Source organism: Phodopus roborovskii, unplaced genomic scaffold, assembly GCF_943737965.1.
Source record: "Phodopus roborovskii unplaced genomic scaffold, PHOROB, whole genome shotgun sequence".
Lineage (NCBI taxonomy): Eukaryota > Metazoa > Chordata > Mammalia > Rodentia > Cricetidae > Phodopus > Phodopus roborovskii.
This window is the reverse complement of record NW_026126546.1, coordinates 7,109,361-7,126,049: the sequence shown is the minus strand read 5'-3', so window position 1 is coordinate 7,126,049 and position 16,689 is coordinate 7,109,361. Positions and strand designations below refer to the sequence as shown.

The 16,689-nt window shown below is 54.7% G+C and overlaps 1 protein-coding gene across 2 annotated transcripts in view; it reads right to left on the bottom strand.

Moving 5' to 3' along the window:
* Htra3 (HtrA serine peptidase 3) overlaps positions 1-16,453 on the bottom strand; it is a 28,200-nt gene extending 11,747 nt beyond the window's left edge. For both annotated transcript variants that reach the window (XM_051200445.1, XM_051200446.1), the window contains exons 1-6: positions 15,990-16,453; positions 6,620-6,719; positions 3,727-3,949; positions 3,082-3,276; positions 2,491-2,523; positions 954-1,068 (exon numbers count right to left, since the gene is read on the bottom strand). In XM_051200445.1, the coding sequence (XP_051056402.1) occupies positions 954-1,068; positions 2,491-2,523; positions 3,082-3,276; positions 3,727-3,949; positions 6,620-6,719; positions 15,990-16,392 (1,069 nt within the window). In that variant the 5' untranslated portion in view covers positions 16,393-16,453. The remainder of the gene's footprint in view (positions 1-953; positions 1,069-2,490; positions 2,524-3,081; positions 3,277-3,726; positions 3,950-6,619; positions 6,720-15,989) is intronic.
* Positions 16,454-16,689: the final 236 nt, after the last annotated feature.

Below are 16,689 nucleotides of genomic sequence, written 5' to 3'. Positions count from 1 at the left end.
AATGGATGGGTGTACTGATGGATGCATGAATGCCTGGGTGTGTGTACAAGTAGATGAGTAGATAGATGGAAGGATAAGAGGATGAATGGTCAGAAGAATGGATGTAGAAGTGTGGGTAGATGTGTGGGCAGATTGGGAGAGGAACAAAGGAGTGAGTGGGCATGTGGATAGATGGAAGGATGGATAAATGAATGTAATGATAAATGAACAGATAGACTGGTGGGTGGGTAAATGATTGAATGGAAGGGTAGGTGGTAGATGGATATATGTATAAAAAATCGAATGAGTGAGTAGATAGTAAGTGGATGGATGGCTGAACGGATGGCTGAATAAATGAATGAATGGGTGGGTGTATAAATCGATGGATAGACAGATGGGAAGATGAATGGGCAGGTGAATGAGTGTATAGATTAGAGAGTAGAATGGTAGGTAGGTTTATGCATCGATGAATGAATTAGTGGGTGAACAGATGAGTGGGTAGGTGAGTGGATAAATAGGTAAATGAATGAATGAAAGGAACAGTAAATAGAATGGATGGGTGGGTTGATTGACATACATATAAATGGGTAGATTGGGGAATGGGCAAATAGATGAATTCATAGATGGAGGATTGGATATGTGGATAGATGGATGGATGGGTGGTCAGGTGGGCAGCAGGAAGGAAGCACAATTTTCTGCCAACTAAGAAGAGTCCTGGGAGCTCAAGCTTGGATGGTGGGACCTGGGAAGAATGTGGCCATGAGCTGAGAGGAATGGGGGAAGGCCCCAAGACAGGCTAGGGATGAGACACCCTGGGGTCTCCTGGTTTGGGGAGAGTGAAGGAGCTAGTCTAGGAGTAAACATGGCTTATATAGCCCCTGTAGCTGATCCCTGGCTAACCTGGGTGGGGCTGGGCCTTGTCCTGGGAGTGCCCGCCTTACCCGCCCTTGCTCATCCTTTGGTGAGTTCTTTACCTTTCACATGCTTGTTTTGGTACTCAGAGAGGAAGCGTGTGATGCGATCCGAGGGGATGGCAAAGGAGATGCCAGCTGCAACCTTGAGTGTGTTGATGCCGATGACCTCACCGTCCTGGGCAGGGTGAGCAGGGTGTGGGGTTACTCAGAAGCAAACCACCAATGGCAGCTGAGCTGAGTGTGAGAACACTCTTTCCAGAGGCAGAGCTGGCTGCCTCTCAGTGCCCCACTGACAGTCCCCAAGCGGACCCCAGCTACCCTGGAAAGTTGGCTGTCTGGGTTACACTGGGGTCAGTGACACTACCCATACCCTGGGTAACCTCCAAATCCTGAGGACTTCTCTGTTTTGCCCCTGAAGAGGGGGCTTTGGGGGAAGTTATTGGGTTGAGCCTGCCTTACTAGCCCCAGCCCCTCTGTCCTAGGAAGATGTATCCACTGCACTCAGGACATCATCTGTTGCCATCAGGCCCCTTCTATCCCTTCCTTATGAAAGCAGAGACCAGTGAGCGGGGCCAGGGCAGCAGCCTGTAATCTGTTTTGACCTTGGTTTCCACCCTGTTCAGCTTCATGGGGCCATTACCAACAGAGCAGGAGCTAGTCCAGTCAATGGGACCACTCCCGGGCAGGACCCCTCCACAAAGCTGCCAGGTCATGAGAAGGCTACTTGGATGCTTTCTATAGACAACCCAACCAGGGCACTACCAGCTTGTCAGGAAGCTCTTTGGGGCCTAGGGCAGAAACTTAAGGTGCTAGCCCAGGCCCTACCACATGAGCCTCTCTCTCCCTTAGCAGCTTTGCCTGGAAAATACTTAATGTGGAGGAGACAGCCACCTATACTAGTGGCCGGAGTGCCAGCTAGACACAGCCCCAGCCTATGAAGTGGCCCCCATGTGCTGTGTCTTGTCCTTGACATCCCTTGCCCACCTATTCCTTCATCTACACCCCCCACACACTAAATGTTCTCATCTCCAGGAATCCCTCTGTGGCCTGTCTCAGTGGTGAGGCCTTGCAGAGCCTGCTCAGATACTCCTGTAACACGTGGGCCCACCAACTCTGCACACTACCCACTCTGTAAGTTTCCTAGGGCAGGCTGCACTAGTCTTCAGAGTCTGGAATCCAAGCCGAACCTCCTGTCCTATTTTGGAAAAAAAAAAATCTCAGCCAGGACAAAGCAGAGTCTGACTCTGGAAGAAGTGAAGGTAACATAGCTAATGGGAATGGTCTTCTCTCCCCTTAAAGTACAACAAAGGACAGCAAAGCCCAGGGTAGTAATGGCCTGATCTGTGTGCCCCCATTGCCCAGTGCCACCATGGGACACGTGGTCCCAGCCTGGTAACTGTTTTCAGTTGTTGTTCAAGGTTCCAGACAGCCCAGACCTGGTGCTCAGGTCTTCCTGGGCCTCCAACCCAGCTATACTATGCATCTCTAGGCATGCAATTCCTAAGGCTGCACCAGGGGGCTTGTCCCTACCTCCAGCCTGTGCCTCTGTGTGAGCCAAGCCTTGGGAAACCAGACATCCACCTTAGTGGACACTTACCAGGTTCACCAGGGGTCCTCCAGAATTCCCATACTGCAAAGGGGGAAACACTGTGTTAGCTGTGCCACCAACTCCCAGAGGGTCCCCAAGCTCCTTCCCTACCACTGACTACAGCCAGTGACAAGATGGGTCACTGGAATTGACTTCCACTGCCTTGGTGTTCAGTCCACAGGCATCAGCAGGCAGCTACTGTGCACTTTTGTGTCTACCCAACTCACCAGTTGCTAGGTACCTGCAGAATAGGCAGTGTCCGAGGTTTGGTAGTCTCTACAGACATAAATGGCTCCCGCAACCAGTCATGGCATACACAGGGTACATACCAGGCACCCAGGCTTGGAGCTGTGTGAATGTAGTGAGTGCCATCCAACATAACCTTAATCCGAGTAAAATGCCAAGCTGGGTGGGGCAGGCTAAGACCTTCCAGGCATATGACTGGGCCACCCCATCTCAGCAGCTGTCCAAGGTGGCCCATATGTGGGAGGCAGTCGCTGTGTGAATGAAAGGCCTCCCTAGACAGTGCAGTACTATATGATGGGACAGGGGACAAGCTGGCCAGAGGTCACTGAGGCCAGTCTTGCCCACAGGACTCACATTGATGATGGCATCTGTCTGGATATAGTCCATGTCTGAGTCCCGGAGGCCCAGCTCCTTGCCATCCCGCTGGGCGGTGCTGACAATGCCCGTTGTCACAGTGTTCTGCAGGGCAAAGGGGCTGCCAATGGCCACCACAAACTCTCCAGGCCGCAGGTCTGCTGAGTGACCCAGAAGCAACACAGGGAGCTTTTTCTGAAAGGAAAAGAGGGATGTGAGAGAGGATAGGCTCAGGCCACAGAGAAGGGTCGGACGGGCTGGCTAATGTCTGGAGCAGAAGGAGGCTATTGGTAGCCCGAAGACCAGGCTGAGGCAAGTCGCCAAAGTGAACTGAGGCCAGGCCAGCAGCTGGCTGAGACTGAGGCTGGAGCCTGAAGAACCAAGGCCTACCTTAGGAGGCCACAAATGTCTCTCATGGGGAGGTACACAGACAGAGCATCCCGGCCAGGACTGGGCCTCTGACATCTTTGAGCCCAGGGGTTTGTTAGGGCTTTGCTTGTTTTCTGAGACACGGTCTTTCTGTGTATCTCTGACTGACCTCGATAGAACTCACTCTGTAGACCAGGCTGGCCTCAAACTCACAGAGATCCACCCGTCTCTATCTCCCAAGGACTGGAATTAAAGGCATGTCCCATCCCCGTTCACCTTGGGGTGGATTACGATAGTGGCGATGTCAGACTTCTTGTCAATGTCCTGGATGGTCGCCTCATAGGCATCCCCATTCTGTAATTGCACCTTCAGCTGCTGCCTGCCTGAGGCGGTGTTGGAGCTGGTGACCACATGGGCATTGGTGACAATCAAACCAGCCTCTGACATGATGAAGCCCGAACCACTGGACAAGGGCACATTCCGGCCAAACAGAGGGTGCCTGCACGGGAAAGCACAGGGAACTCTCAGGGCCAGGCCTGGGCCTTGGGGAGCCAGCATGCTGGAAGGAGAAGAGCCATGCGTGGTGAAAGAACAGGCTTAGGGGACCACTCCCCCACCGCCGGGGTTTGAACTCAGGCTGTCACTTGTGGGTATGGCCTTGGCAACACTGAAGCCGAGCCTGGATCATGGCCATAAAGATGCGACCGTCATCTCTGATCTGCTGTTTGCTGCAGTGAGGCACAGTACTTGTTGACATGCCAGCATGCACCAGCCCACAGTGGCGCCAGCGCCTGACAGCAGGCCCTGGGGACAAACAGCCAGGACACTAACTGCTAGTCCAACCCCACCTGTGACCTAGCTGCCCTCAGGCAGGCTCTGTAAGCCCTCTGCACCTCTGTCTTTCCATCTGGGGCATGGGCCATCTGCTTAAGAAGCCTCTACCCCACTTTCAGGATGGGAGGGGGCAGAAGGTTGGAGCAGCTTGGGGCCTTCCTCGAGTAACACATAAGGTTACACAGGCCCTGGGGACACTAACCGGATGAAGGAGCCCAAGTGTCTAGCACTCTTGAGCATGTGACAGTCTTTTCAAAATGTCGCCTCAGCCTGGCAAGACCATGGAAAGCAACAACATCCTAAGTGCTCCCTGGAGCCAGGGACAAGTTCATTCAAAGTTCACAAGAGACTTGCGGGTCAGTGTCCCCCAAACAGATGTGATCAAGTGCTGACCACAGCTCCATGGGTATGACCTTATTTGGAAATGGGTCTCTGAGGGTGTGGCGGGACTGTGACACTTTGATGGAGGAGGGGCCCTATGTCCAAGCATCAGTACCTTGAGAAGACAGGAAGACAGAAGAGGCACAAGGGGGACATGGGAAATGGGTGGGGAGGGTGCACTCCAACCCAAGGGTGCCAGGAACGACTAGAAGTTAAGAGTTAGCCCAGGATCCAGGTGCAATGTCCTGCTGATACCTCATCGTGGACCTCAGCTCCAGAATGGGGTTTAATCCTCCAGTCTGTGGGGCTCTGCAATTTAGCCCTAGGTAATCACTGCCCTTACAAAACTCTCAGGGGAGACTGAAGCCCAGAGCTGTGGCACTACCTGCTGGGGTCAGGCAGGAGGCAGAGCACAGCAGGATTCCCATCATGCCAGGCTGCTTAGCTTCCTTCTCTGTAACTGCAGTGTCTGTTTCCTTACCGGTCATGTATGTCTCAGAGAAGTCCTGCACCCAGACCCCACAGGTCGAGGGTCGTGACTGGAAGGCTCTCTGCTGTCTGCCCTACCTGGGCCTTACCTACCCATGAGGCTTTGGCATCAGGAGTCAGACATCACTGATGCCCAGCTGCCTTAGCCTGTGATTAACCAGCTCAGGGTTAGTGCCCCAGGCCCTCTAGAGAAACACAGTCCCTCCTCAGCCCCCTTTGGTTGAGACAGATTCCTGGTGCATCCACTTGTAATTTCCTCAATGATGTGTCTCAGATTCTACCCCAGGGCCATAGGCAAGGCAGGGAAAAGTCACACATGGCAGGGAGGATGCTTCTGCTCCAATGTCAGACAGGCTGGAGTCAAATGCCCACTTCAGGGTGTGTGTGTGTGTGTGTGTGTGTGTGTGTGTGTGTAAAGGCCTTGGGAGGCATAGGTCTATAAGTTGTCAACCACAGCAGGGACCTGGCAAGCAGAAGGGTCCCAAAGTCCCACAGGGGCTGAGCCCACATCTGCCTCTCTTTTCCAAGAGCCCCAGATGGCTTGAGGAAACAGACTCAGAACCAACTTGGTCCAGAACTCAGGCTAGACCCTGGATGAGTACTACTCATCCTCTTCCCCTCCACGCCCCCCTACACACACCTTGCCACTATGAGGCTCTTGCCACTGTTAGTGGGCAGGAGGTTGAGTAGCCTGACACTTTGCTGGCCACAGAGCACAGAGGGAGGGGATGGTGATTGACATCAGTAACCAGGCAGCTCCAGGCCAGAGTCAGATTAATAAGCCGGTTGGTCACCAGCTTCCCTGATCCCTATCAGGTGGGCTCCTGTCTGGCTCCCCCATACCAGCTGGCTCTCTCCACTCAGCTGCAGGGTGAGAAGGGTGGAGATTGTTGTGTCTAGAGTCTGGAGGCTCCTGCCACAACCGGCCTCTCTCTGGGGGGTCTAAATTGAGACCTCAGGACCGGATGTGAGTGATGGGACTTTGGCTGGTGGATCTGGAAGGCAGGGCCTCCTCATCCAGCACAAACATCTCTGGGATAGAATACTGGGTGAGGGAGGAAGGAGGAGGCTCTTCCCCTGTCTGTAAAGAAGGATCCTGCCAGGATGCTAGGCCACACGGCGTACAGTGGGCTTCCTCTCCCATGGCCAAACCTGCTTCCCTATGCAGGTCCTCTCAATCAGTCCTCCCTCTCCTCTGCATCTATTCATGAGTCCTCCCTCATGCCTGATTCAGACACACGTTGTCCTGTTGAGCTGGCACCTCAGTGGGACTGTCCCCTGTTCCTCTACATCTCCTAGACTCCTAGGTTCTCACTTTAGACTAACCTTCAGCCTCCAGGTTTCCGTAGACTCCCACCCCGCCTGCTTCTATGCCTCTGGCTGCCAGAATCAGGTCTAGTTTGAGTGGCAGCAGGACCCATTGGGAATGGCTGGGAAGCTGCAGAGCAACTCAGGCCCCACTCACCTCAGGAAGAGCTCTATATGGACCACGGCTGGCGCGATCTTCTCCACCACATCGGCGATGAAATTGAACTTGTACCTGGGGCTGGTCAGCTGGTGGAGACCTGCGCTGGCAGCAAGGACCAAGGGTGTCAACGAGACCTGCTGGCTCCCAGCAGTCCCTAGGCCCAAGGTGGAAGAGGCCCTGCTGGAGACCCCTGCTTGGACTCAAAGCCAGTGTCAACGTGCTCTGCACCCCATTCCCCAGAAGTACAGGGGTACCCAGACATTTGAGATGGTGGTCGCTGTCCTGGAGGATGGTTAACTAGAACCTCTGGGAGTTGAGCCTCTGCACATTTCCCCCACTGGACTCTTCAGGGTTGAGCAGGAGTTGTACAAAGGTTTGGATCTTTGCTCCAGGAAGCACAGGGCTGATGTTAGGGACCAGAACCCCTGGGTCCTTGTCTGCTCCCATGTAACAGAAGCATGTTGGTGAGTGGACCATCTGCCTTTCTCTGCCTGAGGACCAGTGCACTGACAGATAAGGGCAGGGTGAAAGTCCCCGAGGCCTCCGCTCCTGAGCCAACCCCATCTGGCCTCTGTGAGGCCCTTCTTCATTGGCTGGGCTATATATTCTTGGGTGCCTTTGTCTGACTTAGCCGTATCCTAGGCCTACTTGCCAGACAGCTCACAAATGCCCCCCACCCAAACCTTAATCACTGGCTCAGATTCCTGCCACCATCAGCAGCGGGGCTGTGGCCTGCCAGGACCACAGGCCTGAGGCATGTGGGTGGCACGAGCCTGTACCGAGAACTCCAGGTCCCGGTTGCTGACAGCATGCTGATTGGCACTATGGGCTCTCAAGTGAGCAAAGGACTGGGAGCTGCACATAACTGTCTTCTAGCTGTGGACCTGTGGCAAGCTGCTTCCCCTCTCTGGGCCTTGACTTTTCCATCTGACAAGTGGGACTGAAGGTGACCCCTCATGGGGCCTGGGTGAACTATTCCCTGTCCCAGGAAGCTACCACTCACCCTGGTACCCCATGAAAGGACCCTGTGTGGCTCTCTGGGGCTGTATTTCCCTCTCATAAACCTGCTTTTCCACACCATCAAACAGTGTGGCAAAAGACATGTCTGCAGCAGCAGCCATGAGAGGGGTACAGACCATAGCCTGTGGTCCAGCACCGCCTGCACACACAGCCCAGAGTGGCAGCTTAGGGGGAAAGGAACCGCGAAGGTAACGGTAGGGAAACGGAGCTAATGAAACGATTCCTTCACCCAGTCACTCCTGCCCACAGCCTTCGTGAACCCAGCCCTGGCATCCATAGCCAATGACCAGCCGAGGAGGAGACATGTTAACAGGCCCTGGGACATGTGGAACCTGGATGAGACGGGGCATGCAGAGGGTTTCTCAATGGGCAAAGCCACCGGCTGCCCCTGACCGGCAGGGAGTAATCAGAGAAGTTGTCTAGACGGGTTGAGACCTAGGCCCAGTGTGTCTGTCACCGAGGAGGAGGGAGCTCTGCCAACATGGAGAACAGGTCACCCTATCTGCCTCACTGCTGAGTCCACCCTGGGGACTTCCAGGGCCTATAGACCCCTGCGTAGGCTCTGGCCACCTGGCCTGCCAGGCCCACTATAGGTAGTGAGGCAGGGGCCAAGGCCTCCCAGTCCCCGTGTCCCTAGGATGCCAGGTGCTGACCTGGAGGCTGGCCTGGAGGCTTAAGACAGTCAGAAGACCCACCATGGCGATGCTTCAAGCTCTTAAGCCCCTTGTCATTCCAGAATGAGGACCTGGCCTCTAGAAGGACCTCATCTGCTAAGACTCTGCATGGGAGGTAACTGGGGAGATGGCAAGGCCTGGAGCAAGGGCCCAGAACAGCAGAACAATCCAAGAGATACTATACATAGCCCCCATTCCCCAGCACTAGCACCCCAGCACAGAGACATGTTTGGCTCACCCCACTGCCCAGCCGTAACGGTGTGACGGCACAGCAGGTAACCCCATGAGCTTCCTGGAAGGAGGGAGGGGGAGGATGCAGCCACCAGCCACACCACAAAACTAGAACTTGCTCAGCCCAGCCGCCAGCTTGGAACCCCCACCCCAGAGCAGCAGCCATGGCCCATTTTACAGCCTAGAAAAGTGAGGTTGAGTCTGAATGCCATCTTAGAATGGCAGGCCTAGCCCTGTGCCAGACAGACATGGCCCTTTAATCCATCCGGCCCTACTCTCAGATGAGTCACCGTGAATCACACAGAGGGCCCCAAGCCCCCACCACAGGCTTCCCACATGAACTGGCTTGGCGGGGCCAGGAAACAGCACTGTTTATTTGGGGTTTCTTAACAGCCCCACCCCCATGCCAGGCCGAGCCAAGTTCTGAAGGCTGTAAGTCTCAGCACACTCAGCTGTTGGCTGGGTTTTTTTTTTTTTGGGGGGGGGTGCTGTTTTTCAAAAGTAAACAGAATCTTGAGGCCCGGAAGTTTTGTTCGGCAGCCTGACACAGCACAGCCATCAGGGCCAGGTGTCTGGGGCCTCCAAGGAAAGGAAGGGCTGTAAGAAGTAACCCCGAGAGGGAAGCTGGACCTCAGGGCTCCATCTCCAACATTCCTGCCCAAGTGACAATGGGTGACCCTTGAGCAGGATGGTGCGAGAACTTCTGGACAGTCAAAACTGCCATGGTAGAGAGAAGGAAACAAAGGGGGAATGGGAAAGCGCATGCCCGAGACCACCAGAGACACCTTATGAGACTGTACACTGCATAGCTCCATTAGCATTGTTAACAGGGACTGTATCTGTGTCCATATCCCCTGGAGTTGCACACTATGCAACATGTACAAGTGTACATTAGCCCAGAGCCAGCACACAGTCCCCCAACTCTGTCACTTCTTAACAGAAAGACCCCACACATCTTCTGAGTCCACTGGGCCCAGTTCTCTTACGGGGGACAACCCTGGTGTCCCTCCCTGAATTACCAGCCAGCTGCGACTATGAATTTGCAGGCTTGGGTGTGGTGTGGGGCCTAATGGGGGACAGCAAATAAATCTAGACATGGCACCTGTTTCCTGATGAGGCTGGATGACTGAAGGCAGCACTAAGCACCCCACACTGGCCAGCTTTTACTGCCCCTCTCCCCCCAGTCACAGGTGAAAGGGCATTCCATAAGGGGAGCTGGGACTCTCTGTGAAGTGAGCATGGCCTCACAACACAGTGGTGGGCAGACAACACCTCCTCCAGAGGTTGGCTCAGCCAGCAGAGCCTGAAAGTTCACAGCCAGAGGCTCTGGGCTGGCCCCAAGCCAGAGACAGGTCAAGGCTGGGCTCTTCTGGAAGCTAACCAGCTGTTACACCCTCCAACGGAACAGCACGGAGACGGGATGCACCTCGGTTTAGGAGTGTGGCTGTGTACCATGGGCAGGCCACCTGATCTCTCTAAGCCTTGTTTCCCAACCTATAAAACAGCCGCTGTATCAGCATTGGAGAGCTCAGTGAGGCTGACTCTGGGCCTGGCGCCCCATGCCTGGTGTGCTATGCTTGATACCTTGCACCTGGGCTGGTGCCCTGGGCTGAGACCATGAGGGCAAGGTGGTGTGTGGTATTCGTGCTCCATGCTGGGCAGCTGCTCTCCCCATCTTCCATTCCCTAGGCCAGACCCAGGTCTGACTGAGGGCCCCAGACAGAAGCCTGGCTCCCTGGGAAGCACAGAGACATCTTAAGCTGCTGGTTGTGGCCAGGGGGACATGGGTCACCTAGGGACAGGCAAGCTTTTAGGAGGAGGAAAAGCAGTGAACTGATCAGCCCTCCAAGCAAGAAAGCTACAACAGGGCTAAAGCTGTGGGGGCTGTGTGCTCCGCTCTCGCTGCTCATTTCCAGGGCTACCCGAGCGGTGAGGATACCCTAGAGCAGTGGTTCTCAACCTGTGGGCTGCAATCCCCTTGAATTGCATATCAGGTATTTACATAGCGATTCATCACAGCAGCAAAACTACGGTTATGAAGGAGCAATGAAATAATATGATTGGGAGTCACCACAACATGAGGGACTGTATTAAGGGGTCACAGCGTTAGGAAGGCTGAGAGCCACTGCTCTAGAGGGTAGAAGCATGACCTTAGGGTTTGTGACCTGTTGGCTTGGGTCTTGAGGAATGGGGGATCGGCACACCTGACACAGGGACTATGTGTGCAAAGACACTGGAAGAAAGAGCCCGAGGCTGGAGTTGGGACGGGAGGTGAGGGTACTGAGCAGACAGGGCCTGGATATTTAGGTCCTGGGCCTCTACTGGAGGAGTGTGTAGCCTGCGGGCCATGCTGGCACCACAGATGTGTACAGGCACAACTTGCTGTGTCCCAGGTCGACATGTAGTTGAGGCATACATGTCTGGCCATGCTTCCACAGCTCCAAGGACAGGGGCTTGTGACTGCATTCTGTTTCTCATAACTTAGTCACCTCCTCATGGGGCTCAATGACCATGGTACGTCAGACCAGCAACAGGGAGTCGGGGGTGATAGGTTTTCTGGACCCTGATAGTAGGTTTCCCCGCAGACACAGTAAGCCAAATCAAGCCAAATTAAAAGTCCAGCTTGAATGAGCCAAGCACTCTCAGGTGACTCTCAAGGCCCCCAGCAGTGAGGCAGGAGAGAGAGGAAAGGTCATACAGCAGGTCTAGGGACAAGAGTTTAAGTACCCTGTAGTTGGGGTCTTGAGCTCTGGGGGAAGAGCCTGGACTTTTGGCGGTCTTTCTGAGGAGAGTGGGATTTGGAGAGAGAGGGGTGGGGCTGATATGGAGCTTCCAACTGTACAAGGGGACCATGGCATGGGGCAAGCTCTCTCTTATGTTGTGAGCTTTAGGGTGGCACACTACAGCATCGGAACCTGCCCTTGTAACATTATCCCCACGATGAGGCTTCAGAGGTTATGGCAGGAGTCTGAGCCACCTGACCCTAGGAGTTCAACATGGTGGTCACCTCTTCCAAAGCACCAGGCTGTAGATGTCCTGCCCAGCCTGCTGTGACATCTGCACAGGTCTGCTGCCTACAGTGAAGGCCTTTCTGTGTTTAGAGCACCTATAGGCCAGTGAGCACACACAGACTCAACCAGGGTCAACAGGCAGACCAGCATGGTGAATGTCTCTGTCTAGGCAGCATTATCCCCACACAATTCTCTGCATGCCCACTTGCCCAGGCCCTGGAGGTAGAAGAAGAAAGGGACCTGGGTTTGACAGTGCTTCTGGACTCAGGTCATGGAGCACCTCCTTGGAACACACCATCCTATCCACCATCAAATACATGTATGAAGCCACTGGAAACCCCGCCAGTCCTCACCCATAGCCATACCGCTGTTCAGTTCTTCTGTCCAAGCAGGCAGAGGGGCAGATAGAAAACACATCTGCTTGCCTGGGTAGTCTCAAATGCCAATCTCCTAGCCCCTAGACACTGCTAAGAAGACTTAACACAAAAGCCAACCAAAGCTCTTACATAAATAGGCTGGGATGGGTCAGCAGGGCCTTGCACATTAAAAGCTACCTATTAAATCTGTGTGGAAACTTCTCCAAGGCCCCCTGAGTTCCAAGTTCCAGAAAAAGGTAGGTGTCTACTGTCACAAAGGGGATGTGGGACGTAGACTCCAGGAAGCCAGCAGGCAGCCACCTGCAAATAGACCCCTGAGTGCAGGGTATCTAGCGAAGGGACCCTTCTCATGAGAATACTTTTCTAACATGCAGGTGGGCAGCTCCTATTACTCCTGTTGGAGCCATCTAACAGGGACCAGGAGAGCTAGGTCACAGGGGCCAGAGAGCTACAGGAACTCGTGGGCCCAGACAGTCATATAACATCACTACTGCACACAGCCAGGGGCTGGACCCACCTCTACCATGAGGCCCTGAGGGAGCAAGAAGCAGAGAGAACAGTCAATGGACAGGTGGCACAGGCCTAGCCATGAAGCACAGTGACAGGAAAGGCTGCTCAGGGTGGTGGGACATCTAAGCTCAGGATGAGGAACCGTACTAGGTGAGGATGAGGGAGGGAACTGTGGGCAGTGGTCAGAACATGTACAAAGACCCTGAGGGAGGAGGGAGGAGGGAGGAGGGAGGAGGGAGGGGAATCAGTAAGGTAGCCAGAAGATGAAAAGGTTGCAGAAGAAGGCAGTGGAGGTAGGTGTGTGTGTGTGTGTGTGTGTGTGTGTGTGTGTGTGTGTGTGTGTGTGTGTGGTGGCAGACACAGGGCCTGAGAGTCCAGGCAAGTTGGGGAGTGACAGTTAAAGGAGGTCTTGTTGGTAATACTCAAGACAGACTGGCCTGCCTGCCAGGTAAAGTGATACAGGATGATAAGGAAGGTGGAAGCCAGCAGAAGCCAGTGGTGGCTTGGTCTCCCTCTGCTACCCAGTCTGTCCTGAGACCCCCAATGCCACAGGAGCCCCCCTTCTCAGACATCACCCTCAAGCGGGGATCACTAGCCTCCCTGCCCCCAAGACAAGAGCATCTGGGAGTTGTGGTTTGTGGTCAGGCTGTTTAGTGGCCACACTCACAGTGACAGGAGGTGATGACAGGTAGGGTGGTGAGGGAGGCTGAGACAGCAGTGTCCTGGGGCGGTGCTGTCAGCTGAGCTGGGAGGACCAGTAAGAGACAGCCAGGCTGCCTGAGCCGATCCCCATCTGCATGGAGCGAGCCTGGCACTTGCACTTGTGACTGAAGATTCTGAGCAGCAGAGACGTGCCTGTGCGAATGATGACCCTGGAGTAAGCAGCAACCTGGATCGTCCGGGTCCACGTGGGTAATGGACAGGTGTCAGGTCAATGGCCCTGCCTAGCTGTAGCCATCCTGACTGGAATGAGGATGTTTCAAAGGACACTTGCCCTCCCCTCTGACTGTCAGACTACTGAGACAATGGGCCCTGAGAAATTGGAATTTCCCCAAGGATCACACGCTGGGAAGATAAGGCTGCAGCCAGCGAGAAGGATGCATCAGGAGAGACTGGAGCCGAGACAAGGATGGGTGGGAACTGTATATACTTCCGTCCCTCTATTTAAGCCTAAATCTCGTGTCAGGACCTCTAGATGGACTCGGGGACCTGTCACTGGACCTCTACTCCTTTTCCCATTGTGGTTGCATTACTTTAGTTGGCCCTTTGGGGATGGGTGGTAGAGCCCGACTTATTAGCATCCCTGGTAATGTGCCCTCCCTCTCTGGCGTCAGCTCCTGCCAACTCCTTGGCACCTTGAGCTTTGGTGGTAGCCAGTGCTCTAGACCAGATCTTGGTCTCTGCTCTGCCCAGGCTTCTCCATCCTCCCTGTCTTTGCTAGGGGACCCCCATCCACTGTCCCAAATCAGCACCTCATCACACAACAGCAATAATGCACCCAGCATAGGAAGTAACACTGGTGTCCAGCTTGCACTGCCCTGGGGCTAACTATTCCTTGCATGGGTCTCTCTCAGTCTTGTCATCAGATCATATATGGATAAGTTCCCAGAATACAAAGAAGCAACGTGACTAAAAACAATGGGTCTATGAAGCCCAGGGTCTCACCAACACCCTTCTGGATACCTGCCTGATCATTAGGCTGATGCCCTCCTCTCTCCCTGCTCTGGGCCCTCCAGGGTCTAGAGGTCTCAAATGCACTAACAAGGTCTGCTTTGTGCCATACACTGTTACCAGTTCAGGCACAGAAAGGATTTTTTGCAAATGGCTCAGTCTGTGAAGAAGAAAATTCACCTCCATCCCTGCCCGTCTCTATCCAGAGTTTGATGCTAATAGTATCTGCCACCAAACACAACCAAGATGACAGCAGAATAGCAGAGGGGGGCAGGTACCTGGCCACCCTGAACACTCTGTATCTCAGACAGCAAAGCCCAAGATGGCACTTAGAACCAGCGCCCAGCACACCCTGGGTGTCCATGTAATTTATTACAATTGCCCAGACAAAGAGAGCAGTGGACTGCTGTCGCTCATGTTACCTGTGGCCCCACCCATACCAACAGACAGCCCCTCAAAAATTTAGGTGTAGACCCTATAAGATCCTTCCACTAATGAATGGGGATGAAGGTCTTTACAAAAGGTACCACGCCCCTTGGGTCTCGCCCATGCCCCCTGCTTACCTTCTGCTCCACCATGGCATTTGAGCACAGAGTAGCCTCCCCTTAAGGGATCGTGACTCTCACCACACTACTGAGTCCAGTTGGGCCTCAACCATGGACTTCCAGGTCCCAGACTATGAGCCATGAATGTTTGTTCAGTATAACCTGCTTAGTCTCCCATACTTCATTATAATACCATAAACAGACAAGAACATCCTCCTCCCCACTCTCCTGAAATGGCTTACACATGTGATCCATACAATCCTACATGACACTTTCCAGCCTGAGCACCTGTGGCCACCCAGCCTAGGGAGAAGGCAGGTGTTCACCCAGAAAGGCCAGTGCCTGCCACTTGTTCAGAGCACCTCCCCCCCCCCCAGGCTTATATACCTTCTCCCTAGGAGAATGTTCAGCTTCCTGGCCTTTTGGGGCACAGAATCTGAGTGTTCAGAAAGCTACACAGTTCTGTCTGACAGGGCCAAGCCAGCCTCTGGTACTATGCTTACAGCCACCAAGCCCCACCCAGCTCTGAGCTACCTGCACTTTCCAATGTGTCCAGCACACACAGCCAAGCCCACAAGGGTCTGTTCATGCCAGTGTGTCTTTCCAGGAAGCCTTCCACACAGCACAGAGAAAACGCAGCCTTGCTCTCCAAGAGATAGCTTAGGTGACCCTCTGCCTGGTTCCCAGGTGTCCTCTGAGCACCTCAGGCTAAAGACACACAGGGGTCTGATTCTGCATGAGCCTGGGGCTGGCTGAGCTGCATAGAGGATCATCCACTGAGTCCCCATCACACAAAGAGCAAAGCCCCTAAACAATGCCCCAGGCAAGAAGCAGATTGGCAGGGTTTTCTGACAGTTTCCTAGATGTACAGAGTGCTTTTGCAAGGTAAGGAGTGACCTAGAGCCACCTGCCAACCAGGGGAGGCTGTCCTAGGATCCTCCTCCTGTACACTGAGGCTGAACATTGACACGCTGGCCCCAAACTGCCCTCTAAAGACCACCTAGCTACAGACAGAAGAAAAGAAAACCCAAAAATAAGAAACTGAAGACAAATCAGAGAAGACTGCTCGCCATTCATTCCCTTCTAAACCACTAGAGGACACTAAGAAACAGGAGAGTAGCTGCAGCCCACCAGACCCTACCAGGCTGCCACACTGGGCTTCAATTCTAACTTGTTCTGTGGCTCTGGGGAAAGCATTTACTTGGGCTTGATGGAGGGTAGTCTGAACTGTTTCTAAAAGGCTAGCTAGGGGTACTCCGGGAGCGGGCAGAATCCCCTTGGGCCTCGGTTTTCTCCGGACAAGCCTTTGGATTCCTGGCGGAGCTTACCCGAAGGGCAGGCGCCCTTCTGCAGCTGGCGAACCGGCGTCCCGGAGATCTGCAGAGCACGGCGGCTGGCGGCCTGCAGCGCGCAAACGTCGGCATAGGTGTGCCCATCCGTGCCACACACTGCGTGTGTCCAACGGCAGCGGCACACACCGCGCACGCACTCTAGACTGTCCCCGCACGGTGAGTCCAAGGGGCGACCACAGGGCTCGCCCTCGCTGGCAGCGCACACCAGGCAGCAATTGCAGAGGTCGGGCACATAGCCCCCAGGGCAGCGCGGGCTCGGACAGCGGGACACGTCGCAGCGTGCAGGGCACGGCGCCGTCGGGGGCTCACGGGCCAGCGCCAACACAGCCAGCGTGGCCAGCGCGGCCAGCGGGACGGGAAGCAGCGCGCGCGCCTGCATCGTAAAGAGGCCGCAGCGCCAGACCCACAGGGACACCGAGGCCCGGGCGGCTCAAGCGCACTCTGGTCGAGAGTGCAAAGACATGGTGTAGAGACTGACCCGGGCCTCTCCCTTGCGGACCGTCTGTCTGCAGGCGTTTAAAGGCCAAGGCCGCCCTCGCTAGAAGGGGCGGCCCTGGCCACCGTCAGCCCCGCCCCAGCCCCACGGGACCCCGCCCCGGCTGGTGGGGACCCACCCGGCGCCTTCTGCTCCCTGCCTGTCTGGTAGGGGGTGCATTTTGGGTGACAGGTCTGCCAG